This window comes from Terrapene carolina, unplaced genomic scaffold, assembly GCF_002925995.2.
Source record: "Terrapene carolina triunguis isolate 2854851 unplaced genomic scaffold, T_m_triunguis-2.0 Scaffold211, whole genome shotgun sequence".
NCBI classification, from domain to species: domain Eukaryota; kingdom Metazoa; phylum Chordata; order Testudines; family Emydidae; genus Terrapene; species Terrapene triunguis.
Window position 1 is genome coordinate 14,348,637 of NW_020664562.1, and position 20,731 is coordinate 14,369,367.

The following is a 20,731-nucleotide window of genomic DNA, read 5'->3' on the forward strand; positions in this document are numbered from 1 at the left end:
GGGGCTCGCCGCTCCCCCCCCCCGGCGGCCGGAGCGCCGTGCCGCCCCGCCCCCCTCCAGGTGCCGCCCCAAGCACCAGCTTGGTGGGCTGGTGCCTGGAGCCGGCCCTGATTATGATAGTCTTTAATTACATAACGTACTATTTTTTCCATTCAGTGCAGTGGACCTACTCTGGAGATAAACCAGAGTTATGCAGTGAAGAAGACTGTTGTCTGTAGGACTCCTGTTTCATTTGTTGCAGAAGTTGGAAGATGTGTAGTCAAGAGAAAGGAAGACTTGTGATTACAGCAATTGAATGCTGCCCTGGAGAACTGGATTCTATTCCTGCTTCTGCCACATTGTAGACAATGTTTTAAGTTGATGTAACTTACATCGCTCAAGGGGTGAGTTACATCAACTTAAGTGGTAGGGTAGACAAGCCCTAAGTCTTCACTAATGTACATATTGTACAATTACTCCTGGGGGAATTCTGCACCACTGCGCAATGCAGAATTTTGCAGAAATTAATGTTGCGTGCACAGAATTTCCTTTCTCCCACAGAAATGGGTTGCAGTGCTTCTGGCCACCACTAGGGGTCACTGGACACAGCAGAGCCCAGCTTGCACATAGAAGACACTGCCGGGGGAGTGGGGGGGACGGGAGGGAGCTAGAGTGTTCCCGGCAGCTACAGTTCCCCACGTGCCCTGAGGGAAGGAGACAGCAGGGATCCAGCATCAGGCTGTTTCTCCCTATGGATCCCTGGTCTCTGGAGGGGAGGGGGGTAGGTGTCTGGGCTCTGGAGGGTGAGGGGGTGCAGGTGTTTTGGCTGGAGGGAGAACTGTGGCTGGGCTCTGGGGGGAGGGGTTGTGGGTGACTGGCCCCCGAGCTGGCCTCTGGGGGGGAAAGAGGGTAGAGAAACAGGAACTGGGTAGTCATAGGGGTTTCTTTAACTCTGTACTCCTGGGGGAATTTTTGTGTGTCTCTGTATTTTTACAGACATACTTGCTGATAGGTATTTTGAAATAAATTACCAAAATAATTGAAACTAGTGTGATTATGTAATGTTAACTTGACAAATAACATTTGCAGAATTTTAAAATATTGTGGGCAGAAATTTTTAATTTTTTGGCGCAGAATGCCTCCAGGAATATACAATGAAGAGATAACAGTGCTGAAGAATAAATATTTTCCAATAGCCTGAACTTTTACCTGACATGTCCATTTTCCCCTTTTGCTCAGTAGGACTACTGACATATGAAAGTGTTTGCAGGATCAGGGCTTTAATCGGTAACATAATACAATTTAGCAAGACAGTTTGTGGATATAAGACTAGTTGGATCCATTTGGCTTATAACACATATACACAAGGGCGGCAAGTTATATGGGCCCATGGTGCCCGGGCTCCAGCAATATTCAGGGCCCGGGGGGCCCAGCTCCACCAATGTTTGGGGCTGGGACTCTCCCCCAGCCACGCCTGCCACCCCCAAGCGCCTCCCTCGAGTGTCCCCCAGCCCCCACTTGCTGCCCCCACGCATCTCCCCTGGGTCCCAAAGTGTCCCAGCCTCTCCCCTGCAGCTCCATGCTGACTCTGCTCTTCTGGCTCCCGGCATCAACTGCCGCCACAGGGTCCTAGTGCCCACCATCCACTAGTGGCAGGGCAGGCTGCCCTTACCCTGCCCTTCCGCCTCAGACCCTTCCCTTTTCCAGTAGGACCCTCCACCAGCACCTCCCCGTTGCCCGCAGGCACTGCTCCTGCCCCATGCTGGGCAAGGGGCAGCCTCATCCCCTACCCCGAGGGAGGCTATAGTGAGGGGCAGCAGAAGGGGAGGAGGCCACACGTGATGGCAGCCCCCACCCCACACCCACCACAGGGGAGGCAAGAGGGCTTCCTGGACCTGAGAGGGGCCCTAGGAGCATGTGCAGTGACAGTGGTGCGGGGTGAGTGTGCTGCCGGGGGTGAGAGGGGGCCCCTCCCCCAGAGCTCACTGCTGCCAACAGGGAGAGGGCTGGGGGGAATCCTCCTCTCTGGCCCCACCCCTGGGGCTGCCTGCCTGCACCCCAAACTCATCCCCAGCCCTGCCCCACCCCAGAGCCCTCACCCCCCGCACTCCAACCCTCTGCCCTAGCCCTGAGCCTCTCCAATGCCCCAAACTGCTCATCCTGAGCCCCAGAGCCCTCATCCCCCCCACACCCTAACCCTCTGCCCTTGCCCTGAGCCCCCTTCTGCATAATGAACCCCTCATCCCCAGCCCCACCCCAACCCTCTGCCCTAGCCCTGAGCCCCCTCCCACAGCCCAAATCCCTCATCCCCAGCCCCACCCCACAGCCCTCACCTCTGCACCCCCTCCCATCCCCAAACTCCCTCCCCGACCCTGCACCCCCTCACCCTTAACACACACCACCTCCTGCCCCCAAACTCCCTCCCAGAGCCTGGACCCCTCACCCCCTCCTGCACACCCACCCCCTGCCCCAGCCCGGAGTCTGCACCCAGCACCCGAACTCCGTCCCAGAGCCTGCACCCCTACCCCCTTCCCACACACACCCTCATACCCCCAAACTCCCTCCCAGAGCCTGCACCCCTCACCCCCTCCTGCACCGCCTAGAGCCTACACCCAAACTCTGTCCCAGAGCCTGCACCCTTATCCCCTGCTCAAGCCCAGGGCCTGCACCCCAGACCTCCTCCCCCCACCCAAACTCTCTCCCAGAGCCTTAGGCAGGTGGGGGGTGGGTTCTGGGCACCACCAAAATTTCTATAAACCTGCCACCCCTGCATATACACCTCTACCCCGATATAACGCTGTCCTCAGGAGCCAAAAAAAATCTTACTGTGTTATAGGTGAAACCGCGTTATATCGAACTTGCTTTGATCTGCCGGAGTGCGCAGTCCCACCCCCCCGGAGCACTGCTTTACCGCGTTATATCCGGATTTGTGTTATATTGGGGTAGAAGTGTACACTGTATTTTATGTCACATTTTGTCAACATCTAATGCTATCTTAAGATGTTGATGTATATTTGGCTCTTTTGTGATCTCATGTTTGAAGAATAAGTGTTGGGAAGGAAGTGAAAGGCATTTACAAAGCTGTTTTACAGTTCTGAATAAGACTGTTCTTAAAAAGGGAAGATTTCCAAAGACACAGATGGCAGTTAAGAACCCAACTCCCAGTCAGTGGGACTGGAGCACCTAGCCCCATTAAGTTTCTCCCCAAGCAATTATGTTACCAGATATTGGGTGAACACTTAAAAAAAGGCTGCATAGCCAACAATACGGTTAATTTATGACACATATACAAAATTTTCTCAAAATATTTTAAATCATTCTCTGAAACATTTAACAGGCTTCCCTGAACATCTTAAAATGCTATAAAGTTAACTATTTTGAGCACATGATTACCAACTCTTAACAAATACTAGTGCAGTTTGCATTTTATCACATTAAACAATAGCAAGACAATGCTCATTTAAAAAATAAAGACTAAGCTAGTTTGAAAATTCTGCTGAATACTCGAACCCCTTCATGTTATTGGTACTTGTCACTGTCGGAGACAGGATACTGAGCTAGGTGGGCCATTGGTCTGACCCAGTACGGAAGTTCTTATATTTTTATTGAAACAATTTGAGTTCACCTATGTAGGAATAAAGCAATTCATTCTGGAGCCAATAGCACGGACACTCCCTAAATTGGCATAAAAAGAACTACTGCAAAGGAATTCTATACCTTCCTCTACAAGTGCAGCAACATCTTTGTGACGCATCCAACTCTGCCGGCCAAAATTTTAGAGACCCGCACTCTGGTTTCCTGTAATATGAGCACATAACTTACTGCTCGATTCCATTTTAAAACCACACTCCAAAGAAGAAGAAAAAAAATAACTAAGGAGGCTCATCCTCTCGGGTCCCAATCTTGCAATTCAGTGCATACTGGTGGATCCCTGCTCCCCTCGGGGAGCCCCACTAAATTCCTTAAGAGCTGCCCAAGTACATCACATTGCAGGATCAAGACCTAAGGCCCCTCACTCTGCAAACACTTAGACACATGCTTAACTCACATATGAAAAGTTAAGAATATGTGTTTTCAAGATTGGGGTCTCACTTTGACATCACATAGTGCTAAGGGTGTAAGGTAAAGGAAGGACAAGGCTTACAATATATGCATCTGCTTGGTTGTAGTCTATTGTCTTTTAACAAAGAGATTTCCCAGATGATATACATCAACTAGAGAAAGTGACTAAGGCTCTGTCTGCACTACAGAGACTATAGCAGCACAGCTATGGTGCTGTAACTATGCTGGCAAAACTCCATGGTGTAGATGCCGCCTATCATGATGGAAGGGGTTTTTCTGTCATTGTAGGAACACCCTTGCCCCGAGTGACAGGGTTAGGTCGGCATAGCTATGGCACTCAGGGATGTGGATCATGCACACCTCTGAGTGCCATAGCTACATTGACCTAAATTTTAAGTGTAGACCAGGCCTAAGACAGTAGCATCTGCCTATAACAGTAATGGGATGTTAGCACCTAAAGTAATCAGCACATGAAAATTATCATCTGTTACTGCTAAAGCAAAATAATTCAGCAGTGTGTTAAACAGAAAGGAGATGAGAGTAAAGTGTTGCTGGTCTGAAGTCCCTACTCCCACCAAAGAAAACCCCAACAAACATCCCAGTTACTTGGGACTACACTTCTGTGTAAGGTTACAGTTGATTCAGAAGTGCACGGTCCAAAACTCCATTTTGGTAAAATTGTCTGTGATGCTGGCAGACCCGGTGCCAGCTCATGCCAAGGCCCCAGGCCTAACAGAAGACTGTTTAACGCATGGGTGGAAACCAGTCTGGTTTACTTGGGGGTTAGTATAGTAAAAACAGATATTAGTATAATAAAAATGTGTTTAGACTTTATGAAATGCTAGTAGGCTGCATGTATTAATCCTACTTATAATATCTGTATCCATGCTATAAGGTAATACTTATGTGTGTGCTCTATAACTGTAAATTTTTTGTTCTGAAACTCTGGAACTCAACCGGGTGGGGTGGGGAATTAAAAAAACCCACTTTACTTAATACAAAATGCTGGATTCCTACAGAAGGCGTCCTCTCCTGATCCTCAGGAAGGATTACTGAGTCCAAATGGGCTACTGTAAAACAAAGACTTTGTCAATTGCTCCACCCCTGAAGAGGTTATATGCAGAACCGCTCATCCAATCAGCTTGAATTCTATGGAAGGGGGGATTAAAATCCCTTAACAGAAGGAATTGGGGTCTCTTTATGCTATCTGGACTCTGACTGACTAAGATTCCTAAACATAAGCAAGAGATCCCCATGCTGCTTGGCATGGGTCAGCCCTAACGGATACATAGAGCTGCTCATTATATAAATTTATTTAACCCTTTTAAATCTAAGACTGTATTTCAATTGTGTGTGTACATTTCCTGTTTTAACCTTGTAAATAATTATCCTATTTCTTTTCTTAGTTAATAAATCTTTAGTTAATTTATTACAGGATTGGCTACAGGCACTCTCTTTGATTTGAGATCTGAGTACAACTGATCTGGGGTAAGTGACCTGTCCTTTGGGACTGGAAGTAACCTGAACATTGTGATTTCTGGTGTAAAGTGACTGTCTGTCACAGAGTCAAGCTTGCCTGGGTGGCAAGACAGATTGGAATGCCCAAGAGGACTGTCTGTAACTCCCTGTTAAGGCTGTATAGTGCCTGAGGTGTTTACACTTGTTACTGGGCTAGTGAAATCTAAGCAGAGAGCTCACAAATAGGTTGGGGTTTGTGCCCTGCTTCTTAAGAGTCTGCCTGGAGGTTGGTATTCTCACTTATGAGCCACTCCAGGCAGCATAACTTTATCCTCATAAAACATTTCCATCCACAGAATCAAAACAGATAATTCAATAAAGTCTGTGACTAACATATATGGTAATTTAATAATAAGCACTGAATGGCAATATAATTTTTTACACTGATTTCTAGCTGTCCAGCCTTGAAAAGTTTCAGCAAGTAATCATTTTTGTAATGATATTAAAGCAAAGAGGTAATCCATGTCATGGACAAATAATATATTGGGGCTGGATATTTATTCTCTCAAGGATTTACTGAAGAAGCTGACAAGCCAAAATAGAAAAAAAAAATTATAACTGCCAATGCTGCAACTTCCACCTGGTATTTGGAAAGATAAAAATCAAGTTATGTTCTGTCTCACGTACTATCAGCAGCAAATAAATATTCTACAGTCAGAACTGAGCTGACAGTTCTGTTCCTGATGTATGAGGCAAAAAGGAATCCAGCTGTCTTTCCACAGCTGCATTTGCTCTGCAGTTTGACAAATGGAATTATTCCTGTTAAGTACATGGCTCAGACACATACAAGAAATAAGATGCCATTTTTCTATGGACACTTTTATGTTAAATACTTTTACTGTGATTCGCAAATACATAAAAAAGTGAAAAGTGGTAGTAAAGTATCAAACAGAAGAAGAGTACAGTATAGGCTGCCTTAAATCAGATTATTAATGGACACTGCTGACTGCAACCATGTGTTACACTAACTGGGTTGCAGAAGCCTGAATATTCTTATTTCCACTCTTTTACATAGAATGGGTAAACTGTCCTTCCTTTCTAGTCATATTATGTTATATAAATTAACTCTAGTCAGAATTTTCTTTAAAAAAGTCTGCACAGGAAAAAACAGTACATAGTCAAGTTACATTAGGCGCTAATTTTCTTGGCTTTCTGTCTACAATATTTCAGCAGACAGACTTCCATATTCTTATTCCATTAACATTCTTGTTGATAGATATGGAAGAGACTGGAAAAAAAAACACTAATGTGACTACAGTAAATAAGTCTACATTCCCGTGAGCTTTTAAAATCAATATAACTTTGCCCTTACTGAAGAGTCCATGCTTTAGAACAGCATGACTCTTACTTAGAGAGACAGTGTGTCCGTATGTGTGTACACTATTACTTTCTAACCGAGGAAATAAACAGAAATTTGGGGAAGCATGTATTGCAAATCACTTTATCTAGTTGAAGCCTATCCAAGCCTTTTCTAGCTTCTTCCAAGCTGTTGCATCACACTAAATGCCATGTCTATATAAGAAGATAAGAGATGCTCTAAAGCCCATTGCTAAATGCCAACAAAACTTGCAAGACTTTTTTTTTTTTTTTTAAAAGCTTCAGGGATGGACACCTCACTTCTGAGTCACCTAATCTTTCTGCAGTGGTTCATTAATGGCCATTTCAAAATACGTAATCTAATCATAAGCAGTAAATAATTTAAGAGCAAGTCCACAATGACGAAGCTCCAAAGGTAAAGTGCTGCTGTCACCTTTGTGCAAGGAAAGTAGTATACTGCATGCTTAAGTTTAGTACATTGCACTGTATACCCCCATAACCCAGCCAAAATAAGAGCCCTGAAAATCTGCGGGTATCCGCGGACCACGTTTGCGGTTCACTGATCGGATGCTGATACACACTTTGTATCCGCGCCGGACTCTAGTAATCATCAAGGATATTCAATAAAGGGCTCAACTGCTTGCTCTTACGTGTTTCTAAGTTCAGAAGCTTGCTAGAAACCAACAGAAAGCGACTAGGAGGTGGATGTAATTGTTACCTTCTTTGCAAATGTAGTTACCATGGTACATACACTAGAGATAAAGCAGCAGAGTGACAACTCATAAGTGATGTACTTACAGCGCGGGCTGGTGGGTGAAGGGGGTTATAAGCTTTTAATTCTGAGCAGAGGCTATTGCTTTTATCGCAAGGCTACAGAGACAGAGGGCTGCAAGGCTGCTGGGGCGGGGGGGGGGGGCGGCATTTGGAGGCAGAAGGGCTGCACAGCGGCGGGTTTGCAAGGCGCTCCGGAGGAAGGCGGCTGCACGGGTCTCTGTGGCGGGGATGGGCTTTCATGCCGACGGGGGAGGTCTGCATGCGCCGCTCGCCTGACTGGTGCCAGGGGCCGGGGCGCGCAGGGGGCCAGGCACCTACCGGGAGGACTCCCCGCTGAAGCTGCCGCCGTCCAGCAGCCGCACCTTGCAGAAGAGGATGCCGTTGACGAAGGGCACGGACGAGAGCTCGTCCAGCTCCAGCTCCACGCGGAACTTGAACTTCTTCTTCTTCATCATCATGAAGGCCATGGGCGGGGGCCGGGGAGCCTCCGGCCGGGCCCTCAGCGCCTCGCCCCGGCCGGCCGCCGCCCGCCTACCGCGCTCATGGCTGCTGGGACGGGCACGCCCGCCCCCTGCCCACGGTGCTGCCCACCCGGCTCCCAACGGCGCCTCCTACTGCCGCCCGCCCGAGCCGCTTACATGGCAGCCGCCGCCGCCTCCCTTTCAAACCAACCCGCCTCCGCTGTCCGAGGGGAGGGGCAGCGACGCGCTGCGCCCCAGCCAGGGCTGCAAAGCCCTGCGCTGCTGCCGAGCCGCTAGCCGCGCGGCCGCCGTGCGACACTCGCCCGGCGGGCGGGCGCCCCCAGCGGCCCCGGCCCGCCGCGCACCCAGCCGAGAGGAGGAGGGAGAAATAGGGCGGGCGGGCGCCTCAACGCACTAAGCACACGGCGGGGTGCTGGGGGGAGGGAGGTGCTGGAGGCGGCGGCGGAACCGCTCTGGGGCCGGCGGCGGGGCTCCCCGGACTGGGCCCAGCGGTCCGCATGCGACTGCTCCCCTGCGTCCTCAGCCCGGTGCAACGCACTGCTCCGCCGCCGGGCTGCTGCGCGGGGGCCCAGCACATGAAACCCTGCCCGGTGGGCACCTGCCCCGGGGGTGTGCGATCAGAGAAATCTTCAATCCACGGAAAACCTTCCCCGCCCCTGCAAAGCCTCCATGACCGCTTCATGTGGCCAATGGAAAGCATAGATTGGGGAGCGGGGGTGATTACCTACAGCTTAAAATGCTGGCAGGTGCTTCACCGAGCACGTCCAACGTTATGAGTACCACTGGGGATCGCAGTAGTAGAAAACAATTTAGGATGATCACACATAGACAACAAGTGTCCATTGGCGTTTCCAAATGTAGGCCACCATCTTACGAAGACTATGCTTGCACTTTATGCCTGCGAATAGACCCACTGAAGTCTTATTTAACAAGGTCCCACCACTCAGCAGAGTTGACCAGCTGCAGAGGAAGCAGCAGGTTGTATCCCTTTCAGCAGCATAAAGCACTTGCTATGTGCTGGTGATCTTTCAGTGTTTCCCAGTGCATTTTGTTGGGGGTGGTGCATAGGGTTACCATATGTCCAGATTTCCCCGGACATGTCCGGCTTTTTGGTTGTTAAATGGCTGTCCGGGAGGAATTTTTAAATATCTAAAAAAGTCCGGGTTTTTCGATATTTAAAAATCCCTCGTGGCCGGCCGGCATATGGTAACCCTGACGGAGCAAGCCTCTGAGCGCCCGACCTAGGACTGCAAGGCTCGGAGAGGTTCTTCGCCGAGGAGCCGCTAGGGGTTCTGTTGAGCTCGGCGCCACGTTCACAGCTGGGCGCTCCTTGAACCCGGACCCATCCAGGGCCCCCCGGTCCCAGCCCCGGGTGGCAAGTGCCAAGGCCCTGACGCGCTGCCCTGCCCGAGCTGCAGCCGCGCCAAGGAGCGTCTGAGGGCTGCAGGCAGCGCTGGAGCTGCCGGGGCTGCTGGAGGATGAGTCGGAGCCGGCCCCGCACCAGCGGGCTGAGCGGGGAGTTGTCCCGGGAGAAGTTTCCCTGGGCACCCAAGTCCGTAACCTCCCTCCGTGCGGTGCCCAAGCCCATAATCTCCCTCCCTGCGGCGCCGCCAGCACGGGTGCCCTCGGGCTCCCAGCTTTCTGCCGACCGGAGCGGAGCCTGCAAGGAAACTTCTCCCGGGACAACTCCCCGCTCAGCCTGCTGGTGTGGGGCCAGCTCCAACTCATCCTCCGGCAGCTCCAGCGCTGCCTGTAGCCCTCGGATACTCTCTGGCGCGGCTGCAGCTCGGGCAGGGCAGCGCGTCAGGGCCGAGCTCTCACAAAGGAGGCTGCCTGGCGAGGGGAGGGAACGGGGGGTTTCCTCCTCTCCCTTCCAGCTGCCGCATTGCACCCGCCAAGGCAGCGAGCGGGACAAGGGAGCCTCCCGCAGCCACGACAGGAGGGAGGGAGATTCCGGGAGTGGCGGACCCTGCAGCCCCTAGGGCCAGGTGCAGCTCCCCAGCTGGAGCGGGAGGGGTTGCACCAGTGACTTCAGGTGGGGTCGGGGCTTCCACTCCCTGGTACCCCACACAAGTCAAGAGCAACTCTCCCCTCCCCCCTTCAGTGAAGCAAGGGCGGGGGTAAATTTAAAACTGGATCCTGCCACATCTTGTGCAGTGTGGGCCCAACCCTCTGCCCCTCCACTGTCTGGACAGAGAACATGGTGGGGGCAGTTAGGGTCGGGGGTCTCAGGAGGGGGCAGTCAGGGGACAAGGAGCAGGGAGGCTTAGATAGGGGGTGGGGTCCTGGGGGGCAGTTAGGGGCAGGGGTCCCAGGAGGGGGCAGTCAGGGGACAAGGAGCGGGGGGGGGGGCTTGGAGGTTCTGAGGGGGGCAGTCCGGGGGCAGGAAGAGGGAGGGAGTGGATGGGGGTGGGGCTAGGGCGGGGCTCCCCCCATCCTCTTTTTTGATTGTTGAAATATGGTAACCCTAGTGGTGCAGCTCACTGTCCCCACCAGAGAAACAAAGCCCATTATTTTCATAATGGTGACAATTTTAAAATGTATTATTCTGTAGAAGTTAAGAAAAATAAAACAGATCTGAGTTCAGTTAGAGGGTATCGTTCACAATTTTACTTTATTGTTGTGAGCAGATTAGCAGTTGAAACTTCAACTCTGAAACATCTAGACTCCTTGGAGCTCTAGGTTCAAATCTTGGCAGAGTCCAGTTCTTTATCTTTCTATAGCAGCTTACTCTGTGTAAGGCTGGCACTTTAAAAATACATATATTTTTGCTCCAATTTCTGACCCCTATGTCCCATTCTGACTCTGTCACCTATCTGCCAGCAGTAAGTTACCAGTAACAGCTATACAGGGCCTTGCAGGTTGGCTTCCCAGTGGAGGGGAAATCAGTGACACTGAGTTAGGTATAAGCCATGTAACTTGTTTTATTCACACATATACATCAGTCCTTGCACAAAGGGAATCGTACCACACAGCATTTTTTACTAAGACTGAACATTTGCTCACATACTAGGAAGAACAACTTGTAAGATGGTGTAACACCACCATCTGGTGACACCTGCTGTAATATAATGTTATGCTGGACAAAACCTAGTTGAAGCTGGTGCGTGTAATATCAGCCAGGATAAACGTATAAAGCAATTGAGCCCCTTTATGGAATAGATAGCTGGAACAATAGGCGCCTCTGCCCCAAACTCAGGCTACATGTAAGGCTAGAGTAGAAATTGAGCCAGGCAGACCAAAGGGTTTACCAAGAGTCTGGTAACAAACACAGCAGTGGTAAATTATTGAAGCGCTGTGCATGTGTGTGTGTGAGGGAGAATCACCCCAGACTCAGTGAAAGCAGTAGAGAGCCAGGGCCAGTCAGAGGAGGAGGTATAGCGTGACCCTGAGAAAAAAGTTAGAGTGCTTTTGGGTAAAGTGCTGGCTGGAAAGATGGTTGGAAGCTATAAGAAGCAGGTTGGCTTATGGAGTAGGGGGCATTCCTAGTCAGTCTATAGGAGAACTGAGGAAGAGCTGCAAGGAGCAGGGAGGCTGTGGCAAGGAAGCACCTGGTGTACAGGAAAGATAGCTATTGCATTTATGTTGAACCGTTATATTTCTGGGTTTGCTAAAGATTATTAGAACAATCTAGAAATGGTGCCTTAAGGAGAGATCCTGAACAGACTCTGGGTCTGCTGTTTAATTCTTCCTGCACTGGGGAGACAGACCAGCAGCCTACACAGGTCAAAAGGTTTCTGTTTAAAAACATGCAAATTAAGACAAGGAAAATTCTATTATAATTTAATGATGTACATGTAGGTCTAATGTGAGTAATCTACAATTATTTTCTCTCCATATTATAGAATAAGCTTCTAGGACCTGATGTAAAGCCCACTGAAGTTGATGGAAATATGTCCCATGATTTCAGTAGGCCTTGGATCAAGGCCTGGCATAGTTCAGTAAAACATATGTCAGCAGTAAAGAAGCTGATTATGTTCTCAGATCTCTGACTTGGAGAAATGTCTTTCATTTCCTAAGGGTACGTCTATGCTTACCTCCAGGTCCGGCGGTAAGCAATCGATCTTCTGGGATCGATTTATCGCGTCTTGTCTAGACGCGATAAATCGATCCCAGAAGTGCTCGCCGTCGACGCCTGTACTCCTGCTCCGCGAGAGGATAACGTGAATAACGTAGCTGAAGTTGCGTATCTTAGTTCGAAGTGGGGGGTTAGTGTGGACCAGCCCTTAGTATAGAGAAGATGGGTGAGGAGGTTATATCTTTTATTGGACCCACTTCTGTTGGTGAGAGAGACAAGCTTTCGAGCTACACAGAGCTCTTCTGCAGGTCTGGAAAAGCTCTGTGTAGCTTGAAAACTTTTGTCTTTAACCTATAGAAGTTGGTCCAATAAAAGATATCACCTCACCTGCCTTGTCTCTCTAACATCTTTGGACCAACACAAGTATAACACTGCAGACATACCCTTAGTATGACCTTTCTGGCCAAAAGCGTCAAAATTAAAAATGTCAGAACTATGGATTTCTTAGTGTATTTAGAACCTTTAACCAAGAGGAAATCTCTTAAAACAACGAGAGAGATCTTTATCTTAAGTAAAGGAAAAATACTGTATGCAAAATGTAGCAACTTGAGATCAATATAAATGTACATTTGATTTAAAGCTTCACCTAATAATCTGTAAGAGTTAGAGCTCAAAAGCTTTATTTTAGGGAACCCTTGTAAGTGCTTAATATATTGGATGTGATTCAAGCAGGTATTTATTGTGGCTAATCCAGAAAAATTTAATGGCTCCAAATCCCACAGTCATATTAGATAGGATAAAAAAAAAAGGGGGGGGGAGGAGAATATATCCTTGTGCTTCAGGTATAAGCCAATCACTAAGTGACAGGAGCCAGGAAGAAGTTTCCTCTATAAACAAGCTATTCTGTAACTGTACATGATTAGGTTTCTCACACCTTCCTCTGAAGCATCTAATACTGGCAACTGTCAGGATGCAGCATAGTAATTCCTATGTTTCTAAGTTCTGTGCACATTTTGCAAGTCAGAACAATATTTCAGATAGTAATTGATTTTAAGTGTACTAGTCTCATAAAAATGAAGTTGTAGTTTGCGAAGAATAAAAAAAAAAATAAAAGAACTGGCTGAGGCACAACCTCACTACATTTAAAGCATGAATGTAAATGTAGAAGTAAAAAATGCCTTCGTGACTGAACTTAGCTCATTTTTAAAGGGTACACCATTAAGCCCCAACCCTGCAAACATTTATGCATGTTTAACTTTAAGCTCCCGAGTAGTGTCCAAAGTATCACGACCGTAATGTTTTGCAGTTATTTAAAAAAAAAAAAAAGTAAACTGTTTAAGGGTTTAATCTTGCAAGGTTCTAAGTGTCCTCAAACAGTGCTTTGCAAGAGGTGCTCTGTATTTCACAGGAACATCCTCTGTATTAGGGACTCCCAAATCTGTAAGGGCCTGATCCTACACAAATTAAGCCTGTGAGAGTTTTGCCATTGACTTTGGTGGGAGCAAAATCAGGCCCACTCCGCATATACTACCATAAACTAAGGATAATATGAATTTCACATTACAATTTTACTTTTTACCTACTGATTTTTGTGGATTTCTATTTTAGTTGGACTGTAATCGCAACATAAGTGGGTAAACCAGTGACTATACTGTGGGACTGATGGCTTTGATAACTGGCTGACTAGCTAGTGACTGGAGTCAATAAAGCAGCCCTCCCAGTCAGGGCAGTGTGGCCCAATGGCCAGAGTCAATAAAGGCATCCACTTCTGGGGTACTGTGTAGCCTATTGGCTCATTGAGGAAGTGGGGCACCACCTAGAGGAGTGTGGCACCCAGGGTAGGGTGACAGGCCCTCCCTGCTCCTCCAAGTCCCAGCCCAGGGCCCTGGTGGTGCTGGGGATGCTCACCACAGAGTCAGCAGGGATCCCCCCAAAACACACTGCCTGGTTCCCCGGTTCACCCACCAGAGAAAAGTCTAAGTCCCCTGGGCTGCTTCATACCCTTTCTCCTTCAGCAATGCTCTACGGTTCCCCCAAGTGATGTAGCTCCAGCCAGCACAGTCTCTTCTCCTGGAGTCCATCTGGAGTGCTGCATGTCATTGCTCTGTAGCCAGGGCCTGTAGCAGCTCCCTGAAAAGAGTCTGCAATCTGCATCCTCCCTCTTCAGCAGCCTGCCCAGACTGAGTTGGGCTGCTTCCTTTTATACTCTGCCTCCAGGCTGAGCATGCCCACCAGAGTCAGAGGGGCAGGGCTTCCTCAGCCTGCAAAGCATAGTTAACCCTTTGGGGGCTGGTGCAGGGTAGGTACACCCCATCATAGTTGGTTTCAATAATACGTCCAAGGAACCCTTTCTATAAATGAATAAAATGTCAGGCCCCCACCAAACCTTGCTCTGTCTCCCAGGATTTAGGGAATTAAAATTTTAAATCCCCCAGACACCTTTACAGGCATTTTTTCTCCTGGGGATACAGGAGCCCTTGGGAATGTGAAACCAAAAATACTTTTTATTTGGGAAAGTTTATATGATTGTTGTAAAATGAGCAAACCCCAAACGGTATCAGGGGTATGGCTTAGCCCACAATCCTAACTATTTATTACCTGATTTATTGCAGTGCAGAACTCATAATCACAAAACAATCCCTGCCCACCCACCCAATGCCTTTCTCATGAAGCCAAACAGACTCAGTGATGCTGAAGAGGTTGGCTCCGTTCCAGTTCAGCAAAGCCCACACCACCAGATCCAGCTATAACATACACCTCACTAGTCTGGATTCACTTGATTAGCTATACCATCTCAGCTGCGGCCCAGTCCAGTTTGTTGGGGTTACTAGGCCTGCCTTAGCCAAAGTTCTTCCATGTTTAAACTCTGTCCTTCCATGTTTAACTCTAATCGGCCTCAAGAGCCAAGGACAGGAATTGGAATGTGTAAATAGCCAGTTACCAATTACGACCTTGCTCATACTAGGTACCAAGCGATAATGATGAGGTTTGCATGTTTTTAGCTGGAGAAGGGGTAATAAACTAAGGGTAAACAGAACCAAATAACTGTTTAGAGGAATGTTACTAACAAGCTAGATTTATAGCCCTAGAATGATTTAATGGCTTAAATGTATAAACATGCCTTCGGTAGAGGGGGTGATAGAGGGGGGGTGGTAGAGAGGGGGAGAGAGGGGGGGCTTAGTTGTGAAAAGTATATGAGGAGAGAAACTGTTTTTTGCTGGTGTGCTTGATTTGAGACTTGCCTGTCTCCTTGCACCACTTTGAGATCTCAAGTAAACTTTGATTGTTTCTCCACCCCGGTATGTTTATTGGCGCGAAGCACACCGGGCAACGAACCCCACTGTTGCTGTCCTTGGGCCTCTGTGCCTGCAACAGTCTTGGCGTCCCTGGGTGGGCTTGAGGCTGAAATTTAGCCTTGCCTGGACCCCTCTCGGAGGTCGACGGATTGCGGTGACGACCGACGCCCAGCGCGCACCGGTGACTTCATCGGGGGCCTCGGCAGAGACGTGGTTTGGTCGACCCCGGAGGGTACAGCGGTGCAACGCGCTCGATTAGTGGAGAAGCAGCTGCGGGCGACGGTGCAGAACCGGACCCTTGGATAAGGTAGGAACAGTCCAGTGGGGACTTTAACTGTTTTGACTTGGGGACGCCCAGTGTCTCCCTAGAGTATGGGGCAGGGGCAGAGTACTGCAGGCAGGGCAAGGTGTACGCCCTTAGAATGCATTCTGGTGAACTGGAAAGTGTTTGGATCGGATCCGTTGATTAAAAGTAAACTGAAAAAATTCTGTACAGTAGACTGGCCTCAATATCAGCTAGAGGACCAGGAAAGGTGGCCACCGGAGGGATCACTTAATTATAATACGATCCTTCAATTGCTTTTGTTTTGTCAGCATACGGGTAAATGGAATGAACATATGTATGTACAGTTGTTTATGTTGTTAAGAAATAGGTCAGTTCTTTTGCAAAGGTGTAATTTGACTCCGACAGGTTCGGTAGTAATTACTGTTAGTCCCCAGAACCCTCCCCCAGTTGTGATGGCAGAGTCGGTGTCCCCTTCGGCTCCAACACCCCCACCATATAAAGACAGGGTGCCTCAGGTCCCAGGCTATTTCCCAGTCCTCCTAGGTTGGGCAACCAACTCCAAAGGGAATCAAAAACTGTGGGTTCCCTTTCCTGAGCCTTCCACTGCTCAAAAGCCTGTTCGGCTGACAGGACGTGCTTGTTAATGTCCTGTGAGTTTTCTGGTACAACATTCACTCCCAATAAGGACACACACTCCGCCCTGGGAGGCTAAAACATAATCTAAGGCCTGTCTGTTTTGCAGGGACAGCAACCGGAGCTGGTAAAGCTCTGAGTTAAGGCTTTTCTCTATGGCCAAGGTCTCATTGGCATACTTGGTGAGAAACACAGAGAGCCTACGATAAAATTGTATAAACATGCCTTCGGTAGAAGGGGTGATAGAGGGTGGGTGGTAGAGAGGGGGAGGGGGGGGGCTTAGTTGTGAAAAGTATATGAGGAGAGAAACTGTTTTTTGCTGGTGTGCTTGATTTGAGACTTGCCTGTCTCCTTGCACCACTTTGAGATCTCAAATAAACTTTGATTGTTTCTCCACCCCGGTATGTTTATTGGCGCGAAGCACACCGGGCAACGAACCCCGCTGTTGCTGTCCTCGGGCCTCTGTGTCTGCAACAAGTTCACCATCACTACTGGTCCAGCCCTACACTCCAGCATCTACACTTCATTATGCAGGCCTGAGTCCAACCACCCATATGCCAGACTTCCCCCTAGCGTCCTCCCAAACTGTGGCTGCTGTATCCCTTTGTTTGTAGTACAGTGTGAGAAAACTTGATTGTCCACTAAACTTGACTATCCAGAGGACAAATAAAGTTGACTCGTGGGATCGTGGAATACTTTTGGCGGCTCCCAGAGCATAAGTCCAGTGGGGTTGCGTCTACACTGCAAAGCAATAGGACTTGAACACTGGGTCCTGGCTTTACTCAGCCTCAGCCTCTCCACCCCTGTGAGTATGTCTACATAGCAATGTAAGCCCAGGCTTGAGCCTGGACTCAAGCCAAACTCTCATTGCCTCCACACACCAATTGTGCTAACCTAGGGCTCAGATCCAGGGTCTCGGGACCCTACAGGGCTGGAGGATCCAAGCATAGGCACCAACTTCTCCTGGCGCCTCTGGGTGCTCGTGCCCTCCCGCCCCAACTCCGCCCCTGCCCTGCCCCATTCCAACCCCTTCCCCAAAGTCCCTGCCCCAACTCCGCTCCCTCCCTGCCCCATTCGACTCCTTCCCCAAATCCCCGCCCAGGCCCTGCCTTTCCCCGCCTCCTCCCCTGAGCACGCTGCGTTCCCGCTCCTCCCCCCTCCCTCCCACCCACAGCTGTTTTGCAGCAGCAAGCGCTGGGAGGAAAAGTGGGGAAGGCGCGCTCAGGGGAGAAGGTGGAGGTGAGCTGTGGCGGGGTGTGGAGGGGAGCTGCCGATGGGTGCAGAGCACCCACCAATTTTTCCCCATGGGTGCTCCAGCCCTGGAGCACCCACAGAGTCAGTGCCTATGGGTCCAAGCCCGTGTTAAGCAGGGACCTAGGGTCTGACTCCTATTGCTTTCCTGTATGCACATGGCCCTGGAAGTCCTCCAGATGTATCCAAGAGATCCCAGCAGCAGAGGAGCAGCACTGCAGGCAGCCAACACAGCAGCCAGAAGCACCATTGCTGCCTGGTTGAGCACGGTTCCCCCTTCTTGCTCCGGCTCTTTCTTGCTGCTGCTGGGATCTCATTTTTAGAGTCGTCAATCTGCCCTCCCCTGACATTTCAAAAGGGGCTTGTTGCAGCCCCCTGGCGCCCTTGCGTCTCTCTCCAGTTCCTCCCTCGTACGTCTGGTTCAGCGATGGCCTTCACACTTATTTCTTAACACATACATTCCTCATTCACACACAAAACAGAATTAATTTACACAGAACATTTTGAACAGGAGCATCAGATTGCAATGCAAAAGAAAACAATCATGGCATTCTTTTACTTATTTTAAAATGCTAAACCTACAACAAATTGGTGACCCTCAAAGGTTCTGTTACTGCCTTGAAATCAGTCCAGACACAGATTCTGGCTGATGTATCTCTACCCATTGGCCCATTAGGCCATTCCTTTCTGTTATTCAAAAATAGTGGCTGGCAGGATATGATCAAATCATACACCAGTACCAGGGCCAGCTCCAGGCACCAGCTGACCAAGCAGGTGCTTGGGGCGGCCAAGTGGAAGGGGCGGCACGTCGGGCTCTTCGGCGGCAAGTCCCTTGGTCTCTCTCAGAGGGAAGGACCTGCCCCCGAATTGCCGCTGAAGAAGAAAGCGACGCTGTGGAGCTGCTGCTGATCGCGATCGCGGCTGCGGCTTTTTTTTTTCCCCCCCCGCCGCTTGGGGCGGCAAAAACCCTGGAGCCGGCATAAACATAAAATCCTACTACTACACAAGAAATAAAGTAATATCTTGCTAAAGCAGCATGGTGTTGGCCTTACACCTGGGGATATTAACAATGATCAAAGGAAGGACTAATTTAATTGTGTTCCTTAATGAATAGCAATAGAAACCCAGTCCTTATTTTGGCCTTTACAATACAATAAAAGTAACATAAATAAAAAGAATAAGTTAATGATGATGGCAAAACCATAAGTGTTACCATTCCTAAATTCTGAAATGCAACCGAAAATGGTTGTGGCAGGGTACAGAGGCCCTCTAGAGCATGGGTAACAGGCAGGGAGCTGACTCATTGTGCATGTCTCTTGCTGGCATGGAAGGGTAGAATAAAATGAAAGGGCTGAAGTACCCTGTTAAATAAAATGGGGTGAACTAGCACAGAGCCAACTCAAACAAATGTGGGGGGCCCTGCAGAAACAATCAGTTGGACCCAGGTATTCAAGATTTAGTGTATGACCTTCTCCCCAACTTTTCTCAGACTGCTATGATGCCACAGCAGTTAGGGGCAAATAAGGAATGTGTCCAGAACTGGTGTGTTTATTTTTCCCTTGGGGTATCACAGAGCTCTCAGTCAGCACAAAACATCTTGTACTCCACAGCTGGTAGCACTGGAGCATGAGTGGTAAATGTTCCACTGTGATTTCAACATGTTTCCCTAGTAATGTAAGGCTCCAATGATCTCTATGACCTCTATGGAGCCTGGAAGCAGGGACCATGTCTTCTCTATTTACACAGCACCTAGCACCATGGGGCCCAGTTTGGATGGTGAACTCTGAGTACTACCAGAATATAAATAATAAATAACAATAATTGAGTGAAACAGCCCTGAAACCTGGAGTTCTATAATAGTTCCTTAGTATGCAATGTTATTGTAGTCATTTTTGGATTGCATTGTACTGTACAAAGCAGATAGTTGTACCAAATGTTAAAGGAACTTTTTAGCTTGAGCAGGGACTTTGGCTTTTTTGTTTGCTCATGCTTCTTGTCAGCACATCCTCCTTCACACCCTCTCTGATTGTGGTTTTGATTTGTTAAAGCTGATTAATTTTCCTCACTAGACAATAGAAACTTTGGAGGGAAAAACTTGATTGATTACATTTTGTTTTTCCATTGGCCCATGTGAATTGCCTTTGAGAGCTTACAATGGTCTAATGTGTCTTAGATTTCCAAAAGGCAGATGCATGGTTCATGCTGTTCAGTCAGATACACAACTAAGTTAGAACACACACACATAGGTTAGAAAATCAGAAAGTGACCTTAAAATGCAAGTCAACCTGGATAAATATGTCAGGGCAGACTGCAGTAAATAAAGCCTCTATTTTAAAGCTAGTTTATAATCTTAAACACATTTTTCAGATTCTGTTTATAAATAAGCTAAACAAATATAGTGAATGCAATCCCTGGGCCAACTCTTGCACTTTCTTGTGTAGGTGTACTTGGGAGCAGGGTGGATAAGAGTACAGGAATCCCCTTCCCTACTCAAGACATGTATGCAGCAGCTAGACAGAATGTCCACAGTGCTTCCTTCAGTGCAAGGTGAGTGAGTAACCTGGCTACTAGACTTAGTAATGATCCAGGTGGGGTATGGTCTGCTATTTTGGTGGCATGGCCAGACCCCTGGCCATTCTGTACATATGCTGCCGTTGGCAGCAGGTTCTGGGGATATATGTGTACACATTATTCCCTTTTGGAATAACAATAAGGAGTGTTGCTGAGCCTATTGCTGCCAGAATAAGCAAGCAGGATGGCTCGCGGATCCTCTGCTTGACTACTCCTACTCCATTCTTTCTCCAATGTAGTAAAGAATGTTAAAGGGGGGTTTTCTCCTGTCACAAAATACAACCACATTGTTTGTAAGAAAATTATCATTAGTGACTTTTGAATATAATAGAGGTATGAAATAATTAGGAAGAAAACACTACTTCCTCAACTACACATTTCAGTATACTTAGTTGATGCAGCATTGCAATCACATTTACCCAAAGTCCAGTCCTGCAACCACTTATGCCTTTGTTTGACTTTAATCACATGAGCAGCTGTGTTTAAAGTTAAGCGCATATTTACAGGATTGGGGCCTCAATGACTATAAGAAAGACCTTTTGGT

General features: G+C 48.4%; 1 protein-coding gene across 2 annotated transcripts in view; it reads right to left on the reverse strand.

Moving 5' to 3' along the window:
* The window catches only part of LOC113407441 (protein FAM102B), a 43,826-nt gene extending 35,527 nt beyond the window's left edge, over positions 1-8,299 (reverse strand). For both annotated transcript variants that reach the window (XM_026655965.2, XM_026655963.2), the window contains exon 1: positions 7,969-8,299. In XM_026655965.2, the coding sequence (XP_026511750.1) occupies positions 7,969-8,117 (149 nt within the window). In that variant the 5' untranslated portion in view covers positions 8,118-8,299. The remainder of the gene's footprint in view (positions 1-7,968) is intronic.
* Between the last annotated feature and the right edge of the window lie 12,432 nt (positions 8,300-20,731).